At 40.2% G+C, this 26,194-nt stretch overlaps 1 protein-coding gene across 1 annotated transcript; it reads right to left on the bottom strand.

Annotated features, from left to right (window-relative positions):
- Window positions 1-405: 405 nt before the first annotated feature.
- On the bottom strand, window positions 406-24,897 carry bard1 (BRCA1 associated RING domain 1; the record flags this gene model as incomplete). Its single annotated transcript, XM_080498172.1, has 11 exons — window positions 406-753; window positions 3,145-3,242; window positions 7,228-7,320; window positions 9,790-9,922; window positions 10,012-10,144; window positions 17,701-17,873; window positions 19,743-19,823; window positions 20,477-21,531; window positions 22,121-22,269; window positions 23,274-23,330; window positions 24,806-24,897. The coding sequence occupies 11 exons, from the start codon at window positions 24,895-24,897 to the stop codon at window positions 406-408; spliced, it is 2,412 nt and encodes an 803-aa protein (XP_080354298.1).
- Between the last annotated feature and the right edge of the window lie 1,297 nt (window positions 24,898-26,194).

Below are 26,194 nucleotides of genomic sequence, written 5' to 3'. Positions count from 1 at the left end.
TCAGTTTATTGTGAAATACAGTGATTAAGTCTGTCACCTGGCGGCGATCGGATTAATCAGCACTGTGTGACCTTGTTTGAGAAGGGCTTGAAGGTAGAGGACACTCATTTATAATCAAAATCCGCTTTAGCTTAAATTTTTTACAGGTAAAGTTCTCCAACCACATAAAAAAAGCAGAGGGAAGGGAAAAAAAAAGCTTCATGAATACAATATTGATGTTGCAAGTTTTTATTTTCTGCTTCATGATTATTTTGTGACATAATTTGGCCTCCACTGTATATTAGACTTAATGTACAAAATAGTAAGTAACTGACAATCACCACAGATTGAAGAAGAGCAAAAAGTTGATGACCATGCTTTAGGATGAGTGAAGTCTTTCAAATGATTATCTTTGCTGTAAAAACTTTAAACCAACATTTGAGGGTCTGGCACTGGCAGGAGGGTGAAGGCAGCAATGCATTCAATGAGCCACGTGAACGGAGCCGACCACACCTTTCCTCGCCTCCCCACTCGGGGACTGTGAGCGCCCTGCGGGTCGAAGATGATGTACTGGGTGCACAGGGCCTGGTCGGAGCCCGGCAGGGCGTGGTAGGCGGCGATACTCAGGGTCTGAGTCACGTCGCTGTCCGGTTTAGGCTGCCGGCACAGGAGCTGGCCTCCACCCTCGCGGAGCAGCTTGATGAGCTCGTCCTTGGTGGGCGCCTTGAAGGAGCCGAGGAGAAAGAAGAAGCAGCCATCGAAGAGTGGCGGAAGCTAAACCACCCCCCCCCCCCCCCCCCAAAAAAAAACAAAAAAAACAAAAAAACAAATTAGGTCGTTTGTGAAAGCTGCTATGATTTCCTCATGTCTTGATAAATTCCTTGGGCCTAAAATGTCTCATCTACCATCCTCTTTCATGAGAATCTGCCTCGTCGCTCGGTGCCAGGCGAAAGCTTCAGCCCTTTGGGATCTCGTCGACACAATGATTAAATTTTCCTCTTTCATGATGACGTTAAACGAATAATTTTCTTTGCAACTAAATCCAGGCGAGTGCCTGTACACGAGCTTTGTGTTTACTTCTATACTACAAGATTTTTTTTTTTTTTTTTTAATGCAGCATTCTCGAGACAAACTCTGAAGCACTTAGCATGGCAGTGAATTAGGCCACAGGAGACTGTTCTATTCACAGCATCAATGGACTCAACTGTTGTGGGGTGTAAATTAGCTCTCTCAAGAGTTTCTGGAACGGATGTTCTTTGACTATTCTTTGGTTACGTTTCACTTCTGCTCATGTGTATATTTATGCGTTGTTTGTTTATGATAGATGTACCATTTCTTGAAAAAGTAACTGACTCTGCATAGGTGAGAAAAAACTAGGGAACCCTCAACACCTCATGAAAATGCATATTTATTATCCTATCTGTTTGCCCAGGGTGATTAGCACAACACACTATTTACTCTGCTCCCCTTCCTCCTTGCCAGTAACCCTCCTGGAGCAAACAGGTAATCACATCATTATGGACAGATACCTACGAGGATGATTCACCAATTATTCATGTCATGTTGTCTTGCTGCACTGAATCACAGGAGATATGAGAATCTGTTACAATAATCAATGGAAAATGGCTCCATGACATAAAATTGTAATTAAATTTGCACAAATTATTCCAATCAGGCACACCACAGCATCTTAAACAGCGCGGACAGACACAGGCACATGTTTGCCTCGTGTTCTCTTTTCTCATCTCCACATTGCAGCGTCCCCATTTTCTGTTCAACACAACAAGCTCTGTCAAGCGTCATGTCCACTGGTGGCTGAGCAGTAATTTTTAGGTGCTGCCACAGGTTCACGTTGAGGTGACTGTGACTTGGCCACTCTCAGGCATTCATGTGGTAATTGTGTTGTGCAGTCTTTATTTATAGCTTCTGTCCTTCTGCTCCATTCGGCTTCCACTATACTTTTGCCTCTCAGTCTCAAATACTACATTGCATGAAATATTTTGGTCTTTTGCAAGTCCACTTTCGGCCAATTCAATTGTTGATCTAAATGCAAAGCCCTTCTCAAAGAGAAACTTGTACTGACATTAGTAACATAAACATTATTGTTACGCATGAAACCAGTGTACATCTACATAAATTTAAAGACCGCAGACTGGGGAACGTCACTGTGTCAAGAAACCTGTTTCTGAGGCACAGCTGACCAAGCTTAAGGATCGAGTAACTGCTGAGTTTACATCCAGACGCACCGAGATCATTTTTAAGTTGATGCTGAAGTTTCAGGTGTTGTGCAAACTGTATGATTTTACAGCATTGCCTCATTAAGGACTCAGTGATGGAGATTTGTCTGGTGCTGTATGTATTTAGGTTTATAAGTCAACATGAAACAACAACTTCCCCTGCAACCATCACTGAAAAACTTGTGTGTGTCAAGCAATTTGCTGGCCACCCTCATGACACACAGTACTCCACGTCCAAAAAATATTAGTGTACCACTGACTTCAGACAGTGTTTTAGTTGGATGGAAATGTGATTGCTTGTTTGAAGTCAACAATAAATCCAATGACACCCATTTCACAAACCAACATGCCCATGAGTGCAGATGAAGGAGAGCCCATTTGCTTTTCCATGAGTGTGGATAGTGAGGGAAAATAAAACCATGTTGGCCTGAAACCTGCAGAGACACTTGCACTGCACTTGGCACAGAGTAAACAGACAGTGCGCCATTTAACTCAAATGGTCCAATTTCTCCCCAAGATGTTCAATTTGGTTGAGATCTGATGTCTGCCAAAACCACAGCATATGATTCACCTTAGTGTCACACTCATCGAACCATTCAGTGTGATGGAGCCACTGAACGGCTCCGTGAGGAGTCACCGTCATGCCTGAGGAGGCATATTCCAGTGGGAAAGCAAGTTTAATCATACAAATAAAAGGTGATTATAGAAAATTAAATAGTGGAAATGATTATTCTTTCTTGGGGGGGGGGGGGGGGCGGAAAAATGATCCCCAGAACAAAAACTGTCGTCTCTTAGAGAACACAGACAAGTGACAGAGAGGTCCAGGTCACATATGCAAATGAGCACTGTGTGCCAATGCCTAGGATACGAGACCGGGACAACCCCCAGACATTGAATCGATGTCTTTTTTTGAGTGTTGCTCATTTACCAAGCTGCATCTGTTGATGCGACTGCGCTGAGGGCCTTCTCCTGCTTCATGCTCGGCTTCAGGCACCCACTCTCCTTTGTGCAGACACGCCTCCACCCCTGGCATTGAAGAGGGAGAACAAAGAAAATTAAAGTTAGAGCTAATTATATTGACTTGAAAGAGTGTGACAAGGCAATCGCTCGCAGAGGATGACAAAGCTCATGTCTGCTTTATCGCCAGTTTGAGAATTTCAAGTGTTGGCAAAGCATCAGTTGTTGACAGAGAGAAAGATGCTCCCAGCATGATGGAGTTAATGATGCAAGCCTCGTTTTAAGTATTAAGCCGAATTCAAGCATCATCTCTTTTTCTCAGTCTCTTGAGGTTTTTCGGAGTTGGATTGGAGCATTGTGACAGCCGGCAACAAGGCAATTTTTTTTCTCCCCCAAGTTCGAAAAGATGCTTTTGTTCTCAAGGCAGAAAGGTTTTTGGGAAAATTGTACATTTTAATGACCCCTAACTGTCACAGATGAACAAAAAGCTTCTGAATAAGCCACAGATCAGAGTGCTGCTGTTCTCAGTAAGCGTTCCATTACAGAGTATCATGCCGGAGTTATAACACAAACCCCAAACTTACAATTTAATAGTGGCGGATGGAAACATTACTGAAAGTAGTTCTGGTTGAACATAAGACAGTTTGCTGCAAATAAATAGGTACAAAGGATGTCGGAGAGACCCGAGCATGGCGCTTGAATAACTCTTGTCATTACAAATGCATTAAGACTTCTCTCAATGCTTCAAGCCAGAAAAGACTGAAATGGACTCACAGACACATTTACAAGGTGTAAACATTTCCCTGTATAACCTCTCCAATAAAAAATAAAAAAATCACCACCAGGTAGGGCTACATATCAACTACTATCACAAATCAGTATAGGTGTTTGTAAACCGTGTCAAAATATAACAGCCTGGCCTGAATCGGCAGCGCGCGCGCGCGCGCACGCACGCACGCACGCACGCACGCACACACGCACACACGCACACACGCACACACGCACACACACACACACACACACACACACACACACACACACACACACACACACACACACACACACACACACACACACACACACACACACACACACACACACACGGGAGTAATTACATTTCTTCATGCGCCTTTAATTACAGCTTCCTTTTACGGGTACCCTGCCAGAGACTGAGGCAGAGGAGACGGAAGAAACTGGGGTTCATCACTGCGGACGATGACACAGTGCTGAAGAGTCATTAGCATTTTTGCTAATTATGTTCACAAAGAACGCAGAAAATATTTCAAACCTCCGCTCCTTCCTGAGTCGATGAAAGAGTCAGTGGCAAGATGAACTCGCTTGCTTGATTAACTGTGAGACCAGCTGGAACTGTGATCTAATTAAGAGGACAACACAGAGCTAAGACAAGGCTTTATAATGAGACCAGTGTTGTATTGGCCTTTGGATCTCATAGGAAGTTATAAAGGCTGTCACGAACACGGAAATATTCAGATTGAGGTAAATTGTTTACTCTTTATGCCCCATTAAAAAACAAACAAAAGTAATGCTATATGACAATTGACAAGTTTCATCAGGATAAAGTATAGGATTCCATCTCTGGCTGCTTCTCGTAGCCACAATTAGAAAAGTTGCAGGACATTACAAGAAACGGTCCAAATGTACTAATTAACAGGGCCTTCTGTTCGGGGAATACACCGTGTTCTCACAGAGAGTGACCTGAGAAAATCTGCAGTCATGATTATGGAATATGTATGAGTTAGTTTTAGGCTGGGTTTGCATTAAGAGGCAGCAGAAAACGGTTGACAAAAACTGCCCATGTGTTTCTTTCATGAAGCCTTATTTTACACATTGAGGAAAATAAAGGTCAAAAACTTAATCTGTGAATAATCTCTAGCTATAATGGGGGCTGGCAGAGTCCTGCTTCCTGTATAGATCGAATAACACTAAACTGTACATCTCAAATTCTAATAAAGTCAGTGTCACTGCAGATTTTTTCAGTTTAAAATAACATTTGCTTACTGGCTTGTTTAACCAAACTTAAGTAAAGGCATGCTGATTCTTTTGAAAAGATAAATCTGATTAGAATTTGCACTTTCAATATAACCCACCACATGGGATAAAACACAGAATCTCACTTTCCATGGGAAGTGCATTGCAATGACGCATAAAAGATAAAGAGATAAGCCAGGGCTCGGCCTGGTTGACAGCAATGTACAAAAGGCAGGTGACAGTGAGAATTCTGCAGCTGGTGTGCGCTCTCACACATACACAAGGCCAGAAACAGATAGGATGCCACAGCGATTGTCATGAGGGAGACAAGCTGTGTCAAGTGTTCAGCCTGCGTGGAGAGGAGAAGAGGGGAGGGGCAGAATACCGTCCAAACAGAGAATCTTACAATGACACAGCCACACAAAGTTGGCTTACTGGCAGAGAGAGAAACACACATGCAAGCTGCCGACACACGCACACAGAGAAAGACAGAAAGACGGAGAGAGAGACAGACAGACAGACAAAAAGACAGAGAGAGAGTGAGAGAGAGAGAAAGAGACAGAGAGAAACGAGGCTACTGACAAATACAGCAGTCAAGGGCACACCAAGGTGCCAGGAAAATCTTTGAGGCAGCAAGTCTCTCTTTTCTTTCCCTGCAGCTGACTTCCTCTATATGTTTGCTTGTTGATTCGGTTCAACGGTGCCAAGGAGAAAAAATGTGAGACTATTTATCGAGGCAAAAAAAACCAAAACAATTCTAACGGGGAGAATAAAGAGTTGGCTTGCTTTTCATCGTTGGTCATATTGAAGACTTGTGGTGCATCGATTCCAAGATTCCCTAACCCCCCCCCACCTGGAGTCATCCTCCCACTCTAACTGTCTTGCATGTAAGCAGGTGTGTGTGCACACAGCGGCAGGCACAAACAATTGATCTGGAAATTGGCTGTTCGATAACATTTGTTAGATGTTTCTCACCACAATACATGCATGCAATAAAAGGCACTGCGTATAGAGATCCCTGCTCTGAAGAGAAGGTATTCACCTGAAACTGAAAGTCATGCTTGTAAAGGTCAAAAACATGAACAAATAGATTTGCAGTGTGATGCAGGAGCATTTAATGAGTACGACAGCAGCATCCTCTTTTTTTCTTTTTCCAGTTTTCACTGGTGACACCAAGCTTTGCCAACTAGCTGCAGGCAATATTTTTATATTTAGAAAACAGATATGAGTTTGTTATTGATATTTTCTTCCGACTCCTGGGAAGGAGGAAAATCAATGTCAAGCTACCCCCCAAAGGTGAGAAATACCAGCAAAAATCAAGCTGTGTTATCTTAACAGATTGATAACTGATGATCGTGCTGTCTTATGAAATGCGTATTCCATCTATCTTCCATACCAGCTTTATGTTGTAATGAGACAGCTGGAAACACCGCAAGTCCATCATGGAGAACCACGCAATCAAACCGACAGACATTTTAATGTTATCATTCAACTTCAAAAGCATGTGTTTATGCAGTACTGGAAGCTGAATTAATTTGAACAGACCCATGTATCTACTGGAAGAACATGGAAACTGCACAAAGGAAGGCTCCTTTTTGCTGCAGGGGGAAAGTAATTTCCACTAAATTACAATTCTCCTCTCTGATACAACAAATGCCTTTCAAATTATTTAAATCCATTATCTTGCCGTCTTGCAATATTAATGTATGCATGCGAGGTCAGTGGGTGTAGAATGATAATATTGGCACATTTTTCTCTTGTTTGAGGATGACGAAGAGCGTTAAAGCAATGTACACTGAATCACTCATGAGAGAAAGGAACTGAAAGCAGTAAATATCAGAGCACAAAAAACATCCAATGTTATGGATAATTCTAATTTCTCTCTGGAAATCCTGTCATCTGCAAAACAGCATTTAACATTTGAGATAATAAGGATTGAACGTCCTGGAGAATCAATGCTTTAAAAAGTTATCCAGGGTGTGTGAACAATGGTTAAGATGACATTTCTTTTTAAAAATGGCACCGACAGAGGGCCAGTTCAGCTGACAGCTCACTCCATACTTACAGTTGTATCTGACAATCCAGCAGCCAGCGAGAATCCCCTGGAGGGTGGAGTAGGTGGTGGGCATTTGTCCTACTGGCACCACGACATGGCTCACTGGAAGAGGGAAGCAGTACAGTTTCAGCTCCATTTCCCTCATGGATGGAATGGTGAAGTCCTCACAACTTCACTAGATGTAGCTAATAGAGAGGTTTTTATTCATGCATCAAGTCACCAGAGAGAGACTGCAAAGTCTGTTTTGTGATCCTTTCATTTGGATTAATCTTTTCATGTACCCTTTTTATGCTTTGTCTTTCTGTCTAACATGATTGTGAGGTGCAGCCGGAAAAGTTGACGACACAAGCGGCGGGGTTACCTCTGCATCGGTTCAGGACATTTGTTGAAAGTGGAAACATTCTCTGGATATGAGAGAGTTAATGGCTCTTTTTCTGCTCTCATTTTATAGCATTTATTTGCCATGTTTTGTCCCCTCTGCAAATTGATTTGCTCAAATAACCATCTGTGAAGGAATAATTTCATTCCCCGCAATAAAACATGAACATGCAACATATTGAAAAGCACAGCGCTACAGGTCATCAGTAGGTAAAAACTCAATCTACTTTTTGTTTACTACTAAGAAACTAAGCTTTCTTGTAGATTTTTGAGGAGTGAGTGAAGTAAACATAACCGCTAAGTAACCATATAAGCTACCAGTGCCATGTTGATGGTACTCCAGCTTCTCACCGAGGCAGTCAGTTTAATATAGCACCATCGCAACATAGACAAACACTGAGATCATCTGCCCTTGTCACCGTTGAATAACAAAAATGCTGTTTAAAAAATATATATAAACCTAAACACTACAAATAGAAATACATATTACATCAGGTGTTGTTGCTGCTTATGAACTTGTTTCAAGAAATAGAATACATGAAGCTTCAACAATTTACTTATGCTATGAAAGTGTAAAAAAAAAACAAAAAAACAAAAAAAAACCCAAGGAACATGTATACGATTGATTGACATCAATATAGCAAGTAACAAGTCGACAGAACTACAGTTATAATGTGCCTCAAATCGCATTTTGATTTTCGCACTTTTGTTTTTCTATTTAGATTTTGGTGATCTCCGTCACTTTTTGCATGTGCTGGAGTGCAACAACACAAATGCCTTGAAGCACAAACTGACAATGTGTGCAATTGTTCAGAATTATCACCACTCGCCTCTCTGTTCAATAGACACAGGTACCAGAATCAGACATTACAATCAGCATGTCTCATTAAAATGTATAGTATATGGATGCAAAGTTTTTAAGCAATAGTGGTAATATGTCAAATCAGCAATGTTTTTTTTTCTGTATTCTTATATCTTGTTCTCATCCATGTTGCAGAATTTTCCACGACGTGCATTTGTTTTAACCAATAAAGCATATCTTTCGGGATTCCAGCAACTGATTTTATTTGGATGTTAATTTTTGTGTGGTCAATATTTCTTTTCGTTTTTTTCTGTGGGGTGATGAAAACACAAGACACTCAATACTGCTTCCCACCAACTTTAGGCACATACACTTTAAGAGACTCAGAAACATGAATTTGATTCCTGATTTGTCCATTGAGTGCAGTCCAGATCTCACAAAGTGAATGAACACAAACTTTCCGCCAACCTAAAACACATCAAGACAGAAAAACAAAAGCCCATGCTGAGACTTATTTCATAAAAGACGAGGACACATAATTATAGGATAATTAATTTTTAAACACAAGCTTATTGCCTCTTCATTCAACAAGTGGGCGCAGCTGACAAGCTCAAAAATGAACATAATTATATCTGCAGGCAAAATCTTCTTACAGCGTTCAGTGGCCGTGTATTTATACATTTCAAATCAAAATCTAGAGCAAAAAAAACAACTCTCCATTCCCATGAAAGCACCAAGATCCACCCTGCTGGCCAGAGGAGGAGTGTTTGAGAAAGCCTTCTGTTTTTCATTAGTGTGTATTCATCACTCTGACAGTACCTCCAAACATTTTATGAGGAATGATTTCAATTACTTTTGCTCTCTGGTGTTTTCCCGGCCATTATTATGCAACAGTGAAGGCATTGCTGTATCACCATGATGTATACAGCTCTAAAAGCACTTGTTAGGTGCCGTTGAACCTTTGTGAGTGATAATCCTCGAGCAACTCCTGTTGGCTTTAACAATACAAACAGGTCTGTGTTAGATAGCAAAGCCTTTAAAGCTGGGCTCTGCTGAAAAAGGGCGATTTTAGATTTAAAAAAGAGAAAGAAAAAAACAAACCTCTGTGGTGGTGAAAACAGCATACACAACGTATAATCTTTGTAACAAACAACGGGACTGGGGGCAAGAGACGGTCGCGATTGCAAATGCTCTGAGGTGGTCAAGTGTGAAATCCTTTGATCACATATCTGTAGAGGGTTTGGCAGTAAACTAATATATATATATACATATATATATATAAATTCATAACTGGAAAAAGCACTCATTGTGACCAGTTTTCCAAAACGCAAAAAAACCCCAAAAACTTTAGCCCTCCCCAGAGGAAGTAGTATCTGAACGTCATAAACTACCTGAGCCAGAAAAGGTGTCGGCCATCCTCCCTCCCAGTAGAAGTCCCAGTTTTGCCAGCTGATGCCGTTCGGGTGCAGATAGCTTAGTGGCCAAAAACACAGTGGTTTGATCCTTCCTTGTACAATCAGTCACCTGAAACAGACCAGAAGAACACAACTTAGAAACGTGGAGGCCTTTCAAGCCAGATTTCAAGGGTTGTTCACATTTCCATGCAGACGTACCGCAGAGAGACTGGCTGAGGGGCTATGAGATGTATGAGCATTAGCATACTGAGCTCCTTCTGAGACCTCCTGAAAAATCTGCAGCATCTCCAGACCTGCTGCGTAATCCACAGGCCGCTTTCCATGCAGATTACTGAGAGGAGAGAAATTGAAAAGATAAAGTGAGTCGGCGTCTCACGGTACGTAAATACGTCAGGATTTATGCACGTGCAGAGGTGCAGCCCATCTGGTGACCATGGGGACAGTTTCGCTAATTAAAAGTATGAAAACACATTATCAAACACAAAGTTACTTGAATTAAATCAGGAAGCGCGAGAAAATGAATGATGCACGATACAGTGGGAAAGAGATCTTCTGTTCTGGCACCAAATACCCGGGTAGACAATTGATTTTCCCAGAGAAATCACTTGAAAAACTATTAAACAGCAAAATGTGGAACGATATTGAAGCTATGCAGTCAAGTTCTTGTACTTATTTGTGCATTTTATCCATTGATCCAGGTGTTATCTTCAAAACAGTCAAGCTAGATTCAGGTACAACCACAAGCCTGAACCTAATACACAAGAAAGATAATGCTACCACCTTCATAAAAGCAAAGCAGACTTATTTCATGCATCAGCTACAAGTAAGTTTGAATTTCTAGTGTGCTGGTTAGAGAAAACCAAGAGGGCTGAACGATGCGCAGGCCTGCTCCATATTAATTGGTTTATTTATGAATTCAAACACTTAATGCAAGCAGAGATACTTCCAACAATACAAGGATTTTAATGTAGGAAAAGACGGAACTGCTTGAGAATCCCAGAATATGATCTCACTGTCTAGCATTTCAATTAAGTATTATTTTAATGTTATGTTTGTTTATAACTGAAACCAAATTACATATGATCAAATGAAGGTAACAGCTTGACAAAATACTAAAATTAAATAAGTTTACCTAGTTAGGGTAATCCCAAAACAATTAATAAATCAATCAATCACTTAAACTGTCCCTGTGAAAAAAGGTATGCAGCGTGGTTAACCAACAGGCTCGGCAAGACTCGTCCAAATATACTCTGCTTTTGCCTCGTGCTCGACCACATACACCAGTGAACAGTGTCCATGAAGAGCTTGATGGAAACCAGGATAAGCCCTCCAGTCAAGCCATACCACTCTGGAATGTAAAACACTTTTGGCTGGTTGTGGTTTTAGATAAAGGATGTTACCTTTTTATTTTTCTTCAAAAAAAACTAATTTTCCTGTTCATCATAATCTATATGAGAATGTGCTGGCCAGTGAGGACTGAAGACAGATTATACTCTGATCTGATAAAAGATGAAAATGTACCTAAACTAATATTTGAAGTCTGTTTCTGTCCCAAATGCCTGAGTGACTGCATTGGCACCATTATTCCCAAACTAAGGGAGCCTTTGTGCTATATTGTGTAGTCGAAAGCAAAGTCTTTTCAAACAAGTTAATCATTCTCTTATCGTTTCATCACATTTTGTGCAAATGTAGAGGTTTTTTTTCTTTTTGGTCTCTGACCAAACAGGACACTAGAATTCAATATTTGTCATCACACAGCACTGAACAAAACAATCTGGCAATGTCACACACTGCTTGCTCTCTGAAACTGTGCACCTGTGTGTGTCATTCACTTGTTAGGGCATAATAGTTTGATATGAGGTCGAAGCAGCAAATCTGTGCTCGACTTCATGCAAAAGCTCAAATACAATAGATTACCGATTCTCCATAGATGGTACAGGTACCTCTAGTGGTATCTAGAAAAAGGCCATAATATCTTCGAAATAAATGAAATTAATTTGCAATCATCAACATAATACTAAAAAAATTAAAGAATGAGGAGAATTGCCTGTTACATGTTTGTCTCAATGTTAGTGTGTGTGAAATGTATGAAATGTATTGCACATTTCTTGCCGTGTTGAAACCGTCCATAGAGTGCACACAGCACTTTTGTTATGTTGCAGTCTTACTACACAAGTCATTTATCTACTCATAATCTGACACACAACAACCCCACGATTATGTGTAAAACTGAAGGGGAGATACTGCAGGTCCTTCCTCCCTGCTGCAGTCAGACTGTTAAACCAATCGTGCTCCCAGTAGATCACAACACACACCCACAAACCGGATAATTCCTTTCTACCTCTTGTGCAATAAAAATGTTATAAGAGGTCATCGCCACCTGATTTTATTTTAATCTTTTTATTCTGATTGCATTGTAATAATTTATATAAATCTTATATGCACTATGTGTATGATAGTGTCCATACAGACTTACATCTTTAAGCGACTGGCTCTTTTTTATGCTACTTTCTTTTATTATATATTTATCAATTTTTTTCACTGTGTGATTTATAGTTCTCTTCTGCTCACTGTGTGATTCATAGTTTGGTTTTTTTCTGCCATCCTGCTTTGCTGCTGGAACACTGTAAATTCCTCAATTTGTGAGATGAATAAAGGATTACCTCATTTTATCTTATCTTATCTTAAAACCTTTAAAAATAAAAAACAAAAAATCAAATGAGTATTTTTTAGTAGCAATGTTGCTGAATGGACTGAATGAATATAATGGGGAAAAAAAAGGTTTTTGTGTGTTTGTTCATTTTGAAATGAGATCTATCCATCAGTTTTTTAGACTTGCGATTTTTTGTTGAGAGATTTGTGTTCGGTGAAAAAAGGCACCTTTAAATTTAGATTACGTGACTTTGATAATAAGAAAACCTAGCACTCATGGTTTCATCAGTCTACTGTGCGAATAGATGAATGATACTTTGCAATTCCTCTCTGCATTTAACCCATTTGATTCATAATAGACCTTAATGATGCATATTAGAAGCAGTGGGCTGTCACAGTGTGGTGCCCAGGGAGCTGATAGGTCAGAGGGACTCAAGCCAGTCCGTTTCTCAAACCTCACGGCAACCACTGCTCACAAAGATAGATAGATAGATAAATACTTTAATGATCTCCAAGAGAAATTCACATATCATGCCCCATGAAAAAACTGCAGTAATTCTTCATGTGCTGGCTTGCTGTGATTCTGAGACATGAAAAGGTGCTACATCTGATTAGGAGGAGTTTACATGGCTGTTATAAAGCTAATAATCCTCATATCAGTAGTCAACATTTCTCCTTTGGGAGCCAGCTATAGTTAATCAGGTAGGTCCGTCATACTGATAGTAGTACTGCTGGTAATTATAGAGCTCAACATATTATCAGGTGGTCGACAACACTGCACCAGACACACTGCAAAGTCATATCAAGGGGCTGCAACACATTGAGGAATTTCATACTTAAAATTATAGTACTCACATTCATGTGGTGAAGAGACCACATCACCTATACAGATAGTGTACTTTATCTTTCTTTTTAAAAGTGGAGTCACATGTCAGAACATAGGAAGTGCAACATCATCTTAAAAGCAACTTTACACACACCGTCTCCAACATGATGAAACTGCAAGACTCGCTCGAATCCAACAGGGACGCTGAGGAAACGGCTTTAAAGTATTTATCTTTAAGTTTGAGGACGCTGCATGAAACAAGAGCAAGGTCACCTTGAGGAAGTGGGAACAGAGGAGGGGGGGTGGGGGGTGGGGGGTTGGTGTAAGGGGAGGAGACGAAGAGAAGACCAAACCCAGCAGGTTGTCTCTAAAAGATTAGGCGTCAGCAAAGATAACACCTGGGGGACAATTAATAGGTCCACTGGTCCATAAAATATTTCATTTGGATTCATACCCCAAGCCACATACACACAAACACACAGTTACAAACAAACATAAAAAGTCCCTGACACTTATACATACGAGCACACACACAAGCCAGTTTGAGCAGCAGAGTGTGAGATGAATATCTAAAGAATCGTGAAAAAGTTGTGCAGGAGGGAAAGTCACAGTGTCTCTCCCACAGGCCTCTGCCTGAGCACACAAGTGGGAGGAAGGCGGTGGTGTTTCTGGTGGGTACCCGCTGTAACCATGACAAGTATTCAAACCGTGGAGAGGAGGCTCAGGTTTTGAGCTGAAGACAAAATACATGGTGCTGCATGCCAACATCCATTCATATCTTTCAGTTTTTCTGAAAAACCTCCCTTCTTCCCAAAGTCTTACATAAAACATCAAAATGCTTGTTTTTTTTTCTCTAACTTAGATGTTTGTAGATTTATACAAAAACTGTATTTACACAAAATCTTTGATCATAGAGGTCACATATTTGATCCATCCATCTTATGTATCGCTTTATGCAGAATATTTGGGGACGGGAGCCGATTTCAGGCAGGGTACACTCGTACTCCATCAACTACTTATTCACAATCACATTTAATAAAACAAATATTTGGACTTTCAAACCAAAAGTGAGTGTCGTCTCAAACTTGATTAAGCATCATTGATAGACATATTGTCCATTGAAACAAAGCTGACGTTTTGGGACAATCATCTCTGCAGCATTCAACATGCATCTTTTTATGATCACTCTGATTGTATAGATTTCATACTAATACCATTTCCCCAGTAATACCGTTGTTGCTGCATTGGACTTTTGCTGGATATGGAGGTTTTGTTCTGGATGCCCCAAGTGGACAAATCTAAATAGTTACTTTTACTGAAATTTGCTGTCAATGTGCGATGGTAATTTGTGATTTTGTTTCCCAGACTGATCTGCGGATGGGCTGGCTTTGGGCTGTTCGACATTCATGGTTCACAGGTTAAATAAAACAAACCAATCTGATGGAACAATTTGTGGCTTTATGATTGTTGCCATTTGGTATGCACCAAGCAAACCGAGACTTCTGTTACAGTCTTGATTCATTGCACTTGGCAAAAAGGAAGAAGTTATGATGGCTGTTAAAACTCAGTTTCTTTTTTTAAAATGTTGGTCCTAACAAGTTACCAATATCAAAACCACTGGACCTTAAAAGTGATTATCATAGAGGACACTGTTGCTAATGTCTCAACTCTAATGCTAAACTGGAAACACATCAATAGTAGTACATGACTTCCAACAGTTTGCTTGGTACTCCAAAGAATACCATAACATAAAAATATTCCAAACCTTTGACGAAGGGGCGGTCCAGAGTATCAGAGCCGGGAAAAATCAGCACAGTGCACTTGTTCCAATGAAGTAATGAATCTTCTGCACAGGCAGGGCACATCATGAAGTACATCTCAATGTCAGTAAAGAAGCAGACAACCGTTCAGAGAGTAGCAACGCCCACTTTACTGTGAAATATGCCAGATCTGGTATTCTTGTAAAGAAGAAAGGTTGTTGTTGACTTGCTGGTAAATTCCTACAACATTCAAGTGTTGGAATTTCAAACAATTGGTGGCTCTCTTTGCTCATTTGTGCATGTAGTATAATTATACTAATCCAGCATAATGGATTGGCATGTTGGTACAAGACACACAGGTGATGTTAATTAACGTCTGTATAGATCCAGTGCGTGGGGCTTGGGGCAGTCATTAGCAGTGAGCCGACAGCCACTTCAAATATATTGAATGCCTTGTTTCACACATCTCATTACGGCCAAATGGTTTTCATACAACACGGCCATAACCACACATGGCGACAGCCAATAGCTTCTTTTGAATTCACCAGCATGCTTTGGAAGTGTATATTATGGATGTGTGGATATTTATGTTGAGCAGTGCATGCTGTCAAGCTATCAAAAAATAAATAAATAAAAGTTTTCCTCTTTCAGGGTTTCCTATAATACTTCTACTATCTGCCCACTGCCAGGCAATGCTTGAGCTAATAAAAAAGCTACTCAGGCAGCAATTGATTTAAACCAGCCTAAAAAAAAACCCCAACCTGTTGCCAGATCATTCAAAAACAACACGCAGACAATCTGAGAAAAAAAAAAAAAATTGTGCTTCCAAACCCTGAACCGCGTGCCAGTCTTTCCATTAGGGATTGCGTTGGCAGATGTCTCGCATTTGTGTGTGTATGTGCGGTAAGGGGAGAAACTCAGACAAGGATCGCATACATCTTGCAGTGTCCAAACAGACTGTCCTGGTCTCCACCTCTTTCTCGCCTTGCACATCAGTAAATAAGAGGGAATGTATGACCCTGCAATCATTATCCATCAAAGCAACAAGACAAATGCAGTTAAATGAAGAAATTAGACATGAGATGATAGGTACTCATAACCTAACTACCGGTAATCAAAGAATTGGTAGTTTCACCGAACTGACCACCATCTCCTCAGCATTTCAACTACATCTGAAAACCCACGCAGTCAGGTCCTTTCTTTTAAAAGAGCTTGGCAAAATGGTCAGGAAACAGACACAATTTATTGAAGAAGTAGAAAACATTCCAGAGGGACAGAAGCTACCCTATGATGTAATGTGATGAAACACAATAGGCGCGCAATAAATATTAACTTGCTCTAAATATTCCAGTTCTTCAGAGATTCGTGTTGCTTGCAATACTTTCTCCAACATGTGTATAAAAGGAGAGGTTATACAGTAGAACTCCACAACGTACCTTCCTGTCACAGTTAAACTTTTTGACGCAGGTTTGTTCTATTGGAGGCACAATATTACTCAGCAGGGGCTGCGCAAGGTCAAATCTTCACACCTAATAGTGTATATTCAATTGTTTTATGTACGTAACAAATCCAATTAGAACTGCCAAAATTCTAACATCCAGGAGAAACGAGTATTCTGAAAGAGTAAAAAAGAATGGCCATGAGATATGTTCAAATTTGTCTACGGGCAGCTTTTGAAGACTCACTATGCTTTTTTCCCCGATTTGTTGTGATTCTGAACAACAAAAAGTGAGGAATAGTGAGTTTGGTGATGTGGAAGAACCATACACAATCACAAGAGCTGGGTAACTCCACCTCTACCATGTCTCTCTCACACATACACCGCTATGGAGGTTAATTCAATCTTTAATTGTCAGCATGTCTTGTTTCTTTACATTCAATCAACCAACTAATAAAACATCACCAAATGAGTTAACAACAAAGCAGAGAAGATTTGTTAAGGCTTTCACTGGTGAAACGCACAAAATGAGCTCTGCTGCCAATCCCACAAATATACTTCCCTTACAGACGGTAATACTTTACACAGATTATTCTTTACTTATAGGGGAGAATATTCATTTAATCAGGTCTATGGGTTAGTAATGCTGAACTGGACCGCATTAACACGTGGAGTGCTTTTAAATTAATCTTAATCTGTTGATGGTGTCATGGAAACCTAAACCAAATAGCCTCATCAAGTTTGTGGTCTCCTAATTTATGGTGTATATTTTAATAAAAAGCAAACATGAAGTGTTTCATACAAATAAAAACACTGTGACAAGATGCTAAAGTTTAATGGCTGGAAATGCTTTTGTAGTGAACTGCAAGGATTAGATCAATAGAGTATTTCCATACAAGGTTATATATATTTATCTAAAAAGGTGTCAGAGCTTCAATTCTGTACTTGAATTGCTGCTGCAAAAGACCAATGCAACACATAATAAAGTGATTCATTAAATCACTTCCCTGCTCTGGTTCTTTCTGAAGGTGCATCTCACATTACATGTAAAGCTCTGACCTTCATGTTGTGGTGAGAGACCCCGCGGGCCTGTCAGACGTTCAAAAACCCTTTATAAACCCCGGCTGTGGTGCAGAATACAAGACAAAAACTAATTGTGTCTGTAAAATCAGTGTAATGAAAAGGGTGGGTGTGGGGGGGGGAGCACTTACAGAACATTCTGTGCGGCACCGAGCTGCAGCAGCAGTTTGACAATGGCTGGATGTCCGTTTCTCACTGCGTCGTGGAGTGGAGAGTCGTTCTCGTAGCCAGGGGTGTTCAAAAGAGCTCCTTTTGAGACCAAGATCTCCACAACAGCCACGTGGCCGAGATTACATGCTTCATGCTGAAAGATAAAGGAGCCGGAGTGACTTTATGGATCAAACAATTCATCTTTCGCCATCTTGGTGCCATTTGATTAATGAAAATGTCTCAAAGTAGTCCGATGACCAATGTGGTACTATTTGTAATGTACCTTTTCTAATATGAAGGAGGTGAAACGATGACCAGACGTTACAGCTGAAACAACTTCATTCATTTCATGGAAAAATAACTCCCACTGCGTGAGATTATATAAGGAGAACACATTTTCTGCCCTACTTTCCTTCTTTCTAAAATTAACATGACTGGAGATAGTGCCTAATAAATGCGTTTCCAAACTTTATATTTCCAGCCTAAACAAAAAATGTACTTGGTAAAGTTCAAGTATACTCAGAGCTTCACTTGGAAATGCAATGAAGAGCAGCTGCGCAGTGTAACTACAAATTCTTCCTGTCCTATTTAGTTTCATCTGGGTCATGTAGTAAAAAGCAAGGACTTAACGATCTGTCTTTTCTGCAACATGAAGTGGCAAAAACTGAGTAGAGACTGTATTGTGTACACGGTTTTGTTTTTTTAAGAACAGGAACGTGCCTCATTCCCAAGTGACAAACTAAGAGCAGGACTAATGACAACCGCTTCATGCAACATTGGGATCCTTCCAACTCTCTTTAGCGCTGGCCATCTGTAGCAAACAAATGTTTATTTTGCTCACAGTCAGGAACCAGAATCCATGGATTTGCAAAGTGCACAGTAAAATCTGCTGCATTTTGCTAGTTTCAGGCAAGACAAACACACCGACACATGGCTCAGTCTAATTTAACAAGCTTAAAACTCTATTGCGTCCATTCTGTAAAATATGAAAGGGGCATGAGCGTAATTGAAGGCTGGAGGAGTGTGGCATGTGAAATTATGCAGCCCACAGCCTTCAGAGACATTATTTAAGCACTGAAACACATTTCGAGATCTATTGCCGACGACTTGTAAAGATCAGCAAGAAACCGTTGGATTTTAAATTGAGAGTTCAGGTTTGAGTGGAGCATCTCGACAGCTTGTAGCCACATAAAATGCTGCAATGAAAAGTGGAAGCAATCAGTCCTGCGCTCATCCACAAATGGTGGGGGGGAGGGCAAACAAACTCAGACAGCAGTAAAACATTTCCCGGCCGATCGTTGGGAAACTTCTTCTTGGCCAGATTTTTGATTCATTTTGCACTCAACAATTGCTTCAACTCTCAGTATTGAACTCATTTTAAATAGTCAGAGAGTTTGTGTTGCTGTAGTTACATTTTTGTGAACAGTACGAATGTTTTGCTCAGTTTAAGAAAAAGTAGCAGATATATTCTGTTTCAAGAATGTTCAAAGTAAAAAGAAAAACACCAAATCAGCCAACCTCAGCAGCAGTATGCCAAAAGGAAAAAATTTGAAACATGGATATTATTGAATCACAATACACAAAGCACACTGTCTAGATTCTTTCACCAGATAGAAGACACTCAACTTTATTTATAAAGCGCTTTAAGCAGCCGTAGCTGAGACAAAGTGCTGTACATTGAAATAAAAATATAAGAGGCAAAATAAAAACATTAAAACAATAAAAAAAAAAAAAAAAAGTTAAAGCAATAAAAACAATCAGATGGTAAAACAATAAACAAAACATAAAAAGTTAAAACTTTTTTTTTTTTTTAAACGAAGGCACTAAAACCAGAGCAGAGTCTCACGCTGAGGCTAAGCCAAAGAATAAAAATGGGTTTTAACACGAGTTTTAAAAGATACTCGTGAATGGAAAGATACAAATTTGGGTTTGAGACAAACAAAAACATTTGAACAATTTATATTTTGTTGAAGACATTTAAAAAAATGCACCCAGCAAATAAAGCCCTTCAAATGTCACTTACCAGAGGTGTCCACCCAGCATTATCCCTCAGGTTGGGGTCAGCCCCCTGTTCCAGCAGTTCTTTGACAGCCTCGACGTCTCCCTGCAGGACCGAGTGAGAACAACAAACCGGGGGTCAGAACTGCAGACCTGTAAATGCAACCCTTCAAACACGGCAGCTGATCCCAGCGAACCAAAGCCCGGCACTTTATCAATCACACTCCGCAGTGGGCCATTGATTGCCTTGTTCGCGATCCGGAGGGGGATTACAACTATGTTTACAAGGATTACTGTAAGAAGGTTTTAATCTCAACAGACCAGAGCGTGGCAGTCCGATCATCTGAAGACTAATATTTCCAACCCTCTCAGGGAAAACATGATATATAGCTGTGACTGTGCCACTGAAAAGACATTAAAAAAAGATGAGAGGGCACAAATGCTCCTTATATCAACCACTCATTTCCTTATCCTTCAACTGCTGATAAATCCTTAGCTTTGGACACGTGTAAGGTAATACAAAGCCGACAAAGCAATAATAGGAACTCTTAATTTTCATTCTGTTCAATTTTGATTCAACCCCCTTCTAATTACCTGCGAGTCAAATACACAAATCTGTTGGCTCAAGTTGTTTAAAGCTATGCATTTTGTATTTCAGCCCCTTAAATTGTCAGGCGGCTGCAGATGCATTTTCATTTCCACAATGTGACGGAAAATTGAGTGAAGTAAATCTGATGAATTATTCAGAAACGTCTCAACCTTTATTGCAGCGAGATGCAGCGGGGTCTCTCCCTTGTGGTTTCTCCTCATAACTGTGGGGCTTCCCGTGGTGGGCCGGCCAGCAGATGCACAAGGAGTACCGGGGGACTGTCTGTGGCTCTCTGTGGACACAACAGTGAGGAAAGAGGGGCTGCCTCCTGTGGGGCTGACTGAAGACCGAGGGTGGAGAACTGTGGGGGACATGCGGCCTAATGATTTCCGCCGTCTCCCTGGAGAAGCTCTTGGTCTTTTTGGTGTGCTTTCTGAGGGGCTGGGTTCCCTTTCTCCTCGGGATCGTTTTGCCGAACTCTCTGAGGGAGATGTATCGCCCTGTTTGTTGGGTCTTCTCATTGAGTTGGGGTCATTTGCAGGCAGTTTGCACTGCTGAGCGACACTGTTCGACACACCATGATTGGGCTGGGCTTGGCCATTCGGTACGCCGATGCTGGATTCAGAAACACACTCTGCCACTGTGCCCCTGGCAGCACTGAGTTCATTAGCACTCCTCTGTAGCATTTTGGGCTGAGCCTCGTTGGCGGTGAGAGCGGGGCTGAGAAACGAAACCCTTTTACTGGACCTTCTTGTCCCGTCAGAGCAGTCCTGCTTCTTTTCTGATGTGTCGTGGACCTCCTGCGCGATTCCCCATTGCTCGTTTATGGCCTCGAGCCTCTTATTCTTATTATTCTGTTTGGCCTGTTTACGTGTGGTCGTCTTGGCTCCTGTGGCTGCCACATGCCTATTGCTCATGTTTTTCTTAGTTGACCTCTTCTTTATATTTGCCTTTCCACAGCTTCTTTGAGGAGACGACGGGCCAGAGTCTTGGGAGGATGAGATGAAATTGAAAACAGACAGGTCCTGGTTTTGAGCAGTCTGGATGACTTGCTGTGCAGCAGCTGTTTCTCCAGGAGATGTGCCGTCTGCCACGGTGACATCTGAGGGCTTCTCCACTGTGCAGCGTACCTTGCGACTGCGGGGACTGAACCATATTTTGAAATTCTTCCTCTGTTTAAGGACATGGCTCTCAGCCTGTGGTTGAATATCTTCTGCTGTGGAGTCTGCGATGAAATATACAAGATGACAAAAAGAAAAAAAGGAAAAAAAAACTTTAATGCTAAAATAACTTCTTTCTCTGTGTAGGCATTCCATTGTGAATTGCTGTCAAAAATATAATTTTATCCATTTAAGAAAAAAAATAACCAGACTGCATGTGACTCATTAACAATCAGATTTGCCAGAAGAAGAGATGAACCCAATTCATTTATTTTAACTGAAAGTGTTTTCCTGGTGAATTAAAACTATAGCCTAAAAATATGCTCATCACAGCAAAGCTTTAAAAAATCTCCTCAAGTCCTTTGTCAAAGCAGAGATCTACGTGGACGCTAATGTGCTTAATTGCAATGCATAATTACTGCCATTAGCTTGATGGGCAATAAAAATTATAAGCCCGCGAAAAAAAAACAACAAACCTGCTAATACCGTCTTTCGGGATTAGAGCAGTAGAAAAAAAATGTGTAAACATGTTAATCAACAACAGATAGAGCGGGATGTGGTGAGGTGAGACAGACGATAAATTAATTGCATGGATTACAAAGGATAACATGTGAATTATCTTTGTGAGCTGCTACATACATGAGTCCTATCTACCTGGTTGCTTTACGGGATTGAGCAGGGAGTCCAAACCGCCAAAGAGCTCTACGATGGAGCTCAGCTGCCTGTTAATTTGAATGTCTTTCACCCACGCAGGGCTGTGGCACACTGCACAGCCATCACCTGCCCGGGGGCCTGCGCAGGACCTGAGCAATAAACACATATCCTGGATTAGGAGCATACTTGTCAGTGAAGGAGAAACACAGTCAGACCATTGATTCACACTGTATTCATTGCAAGTCTAAATAATACAAATTGATAAGATTAGCAAAATAATATATAACATTTCCAGACTATGTATAAAGTCTTAACCTCTGGTAATGGGGTGGTGAGGTTCATTGTCGCACACTATGAAAAACCTAAGCATCAAAAAAATTAAAGGATTCTTTATTGCCAAAGTATTGAATGCAATCAAATAAAATACAGAGTAATATAACATATAACAAAAGTATTATCAATAGGCACAATAAAAACAAGATATACAGAATTCACAATAGTAAACAGGTAAATAGGTGTGACGTCAGTGCCAGTTGGGAGGGCTGCAGTGCTACGGGGCACCATCAGAGTTCAACAGTCTAACAGCTGCTAGAAAGCACCTGTTTCTGAGTCTGGTGGTCCTGCTCTTGATGCTCAACATGCGAGAATACCCAACTACCTTCTATGCAACCTGACAAACGCAAACAAACACATTCTGTTAAATTAAATGTGCAAGGTTTCTGGACAACACAATACGTTTCCAGTCTATGCTCTTGTTCTGAATGTCATATTTAAAAACTGGGGATGCCAGCAATTCTGGAAATAGCTATAATATTAAAAAACAACACACCCCGCTGTTGTTCATCAGTATTTCATTGGACTGATTCAATCAATCCTCATTTTTCAGAAAGGAATGCAAGACCGCTCTCGATGTGGATATTTTGAATTCATTATCACAGGGAAAGTGTTTCTTTTCAGGCCCAGTTAGATGGGCCAGTATGTCCTGTGCAGTCAGTCAGTGAGCCAGCAGTGACAATTGCACAAAACTGGTGGTCATGAATGGACCATTATTGTCTTTATTAGCTACACCTGAGTTTCTCACATTATATCCACAATGTTACAGTACTTTGCATTAGTGACCATATCAGAGTAGCATACATAGAGGCTACATTACCTGCACAGCATATGCTCACACAAGCCAAGGCACAAAGGTTCCTTCATTAAATTTGAGCTGAAAGGAGAGACAAAAAAAAAACACCTGACAGTTATGAGTCTTCAGTACAATAAAATCAAGCAACAAAGACCTCCATTACCATGTGCATCCGTATTGATTGTTTGCTTAATTCACTACTCAGCAATCCCCAAAACAATGTAAAGTAAAAGCAAGCTCAAAAAGTTAAAAGAAGTTACTTGAGCTATTTATCAAAAGAAGCAGTGGATCTGTCATCAGTAATTGGCTTGAGACCAAGGATACATCCGAATAGTCCCTCCTTTCCTATCTATTTTTCCTTAACCCCGTGGATAACGTCACAGGGTTAAGGAAAGGGGTAAGGAGGTTTCCTAAAGGTCACCAAGTTGTTGTGACCTTCGGACGGCACTTTCACTAGGTGACATACCATATTTTCCGCACGATAGAGCCTCACGGTCCCTTTTTTTTTTTTTTTTAATGAACTTGTATTTGCATTATATTTGGGTAGCAACTAGGCACTTTGTTCAAACCCTTGATCCCTCTGTCACATGCCTAAAGGGTCCTGACTGTGCAACAGATTCTTCCTTCAGACACCGCCGGATCCACCTATTCAAACGCATTCACCTGAATAGGAAGCAACCAGACAACCACCAGAGGCCAAAAAAATCAACAAGTAAGCGAAACCTCACTGGGATTTTCTCCTGTGTTTCATGACTAGACTGAGGGCTCCTACTTGAAACTCAAAATTGATTTGCACAATCTCACATCAGTAAAATGTTATTTTCTATGTTGCTGTAATCTACTGAAACAGATTGAAGAGGGTAGTGGGAAATAAACACTGGCTGTATGCTCAGGGTTATAACGTGCATTTGCTGCGCGTTCGAATTGGAGCAGCTTGTTGGGAATATACAAAGGATAATTGCATTATTCGTATACAGCAATACCACACTTTGCACAATATTTTTTTTCTTGACCTTGTGGAGTATTTTATAAAGCTGCTCCAAGTCATGATTTGAAAAGATTATATATATATATATATATATATATATATATATATATATATATAGCATTCCGTTTTCATGCTACCCTCCCTTCTGTATGTTTGACTGCTCCCACCTGATACCAATCAATCATTATGGAGTTAGTTAAAATCAAACAGGTGTGTCTAAGCAGGGAGAAATCAGAAAACACACAGAGCTGCCTCAGTGGAAACAATGCAGTCGACTCTCAGCAGATGTTTCACCAGCAAAAAGCAGCAGAACCCACTAAAGAATAAAGGACACAATGCAGCGTGACAGCTGTCCTTTCTCAGTAGTTTCACTTCCCTTCAGTTTTTCGAATTCTATTCAAACGACTGTTGATTGTAAACCTGACAATCAAATGCATTCTTCTGATCAAACAAACATGATCGAGTTAGCATTCGCACAACGACAGCACTAAATATGCCTTGTAGTATTTCGGAAGTCAATTTAAAACGGCATGGCTCTGATAACCACGTTAGTAAAGGCTTAACTTACCATTTAGAACAAAGCAGCAGTCGTCGAAACTTTGCAACAGATTCCTTCGTGTTTTTCCAGTCGTTAGTTTGTACAGAAGCATCGGTATCCATGATGAGACGTAGTTTCTTTATTTCTTAACTTCTCCGAGATAGATCGATGTGTCGACTAGTCGAAAAACAAACCGCTCACACTCACTTCCTGATCTATTGCATTTCCCGCGAAAGAGTCACGGAAGTGGTTGAATCCATGTGACGTAATTTCCGTCCCCCCTCGTTCAGTCATGCGCGACTTTTTTAAAACCATTTTATATTGATATCTTAAACTTTTTCAAAATCAGTTCCAACTATAAAAAACCCAAATGCGCACGCAATCTTAGAAGCTAAATAACGAAACAAAAACAATCAGTGAAATTGTTCCTTTTTTTTTACCCTAACACACGAACATTGTATTTTTGTTTTCTTTGATTTTATTCTATTATAATACCTTTACATTTGTCCTTTTTGTTATTTTTATCTATAATTATTCTAGTCTACTTACCCTTGTCGATTTAACAGATCCCATCGTCATCATCATCGTCATTATTATTATTATTATTATTATTATTATTATTATTATTATTATTGTTATTTGAAATTGTCAAACGAGGCTTTAAAAGCAGGGTGACAAAGAACATATTTTAGTTCAGGGGCGACACAACACTACATCATCTTGAATGGGACTGACCAGTAAAATAGTGCCATAATTACCATATGAGCCATAACAGCCTTTAATTTTAAATTCTAAAGTGTGGCGCAGAGCATACGTGATGAAAATGTAGATATTTTTGCAAAATCAAACAATTACAACCCAAAATTACTAAAATATCATCATAAGGCCAATTTTAATGTTACCTTCTAGTGCAAAATACAATGAACCCATTTAGCATTCTACATGTTGCCCACAATGTTTATGCATAATTTAGGGCTCCATTATCGAATCATTGTTCAGTCTGCGCAACATTTTGTGTCTCACAGTGGTCATTGCTTTACTAAGGGGTTACATTTCTTTTGCAGCATTTTGTAGCGTGTAATCTTTTGATGTCCTGTATCTGATTCGACTGAATTTTTGAAGTTGTTGTGGCCCTGGGCCAGTGCTTTGAATGCTCATATCATAATCTGTAAATGAGTTGATAACATTGAACATGTCAGTGCTAGATACATTCTCACAATATGAACATATATAACATTGTGTTTGTTCTATTTGGATATTTGCAAGTACTGTATATTTGATCAATAATTGTTTGACACTATCAAATGCAGATGAAAGTAATGACTGCATCATCAATGACTGTGCACACAATGCTCTTTTCTCTATTATGGTTTTTCTTTCTGTGTTATTCTTTACTTAGTATTTCATCTCTTTACAACT

This window comes from Blennius ocellaris (genome assembly GCF_963422515.1).
Source record: "Blennius ocellaris genome assembly, chromosome: 6".
Classification (NCBI taxonomy): domain Eukaryota; kingdom Metazoa; phylum Chordata; class Actinopteri; order Blenniiformes; family Blenniidae; genus Blennius; species Blennius ocellaris.
The sequence above is the reverse complement of the archived record's forward strand: the minus strand, read 5'-3'. Positions and strand labels throughout refer to the sequence as shown.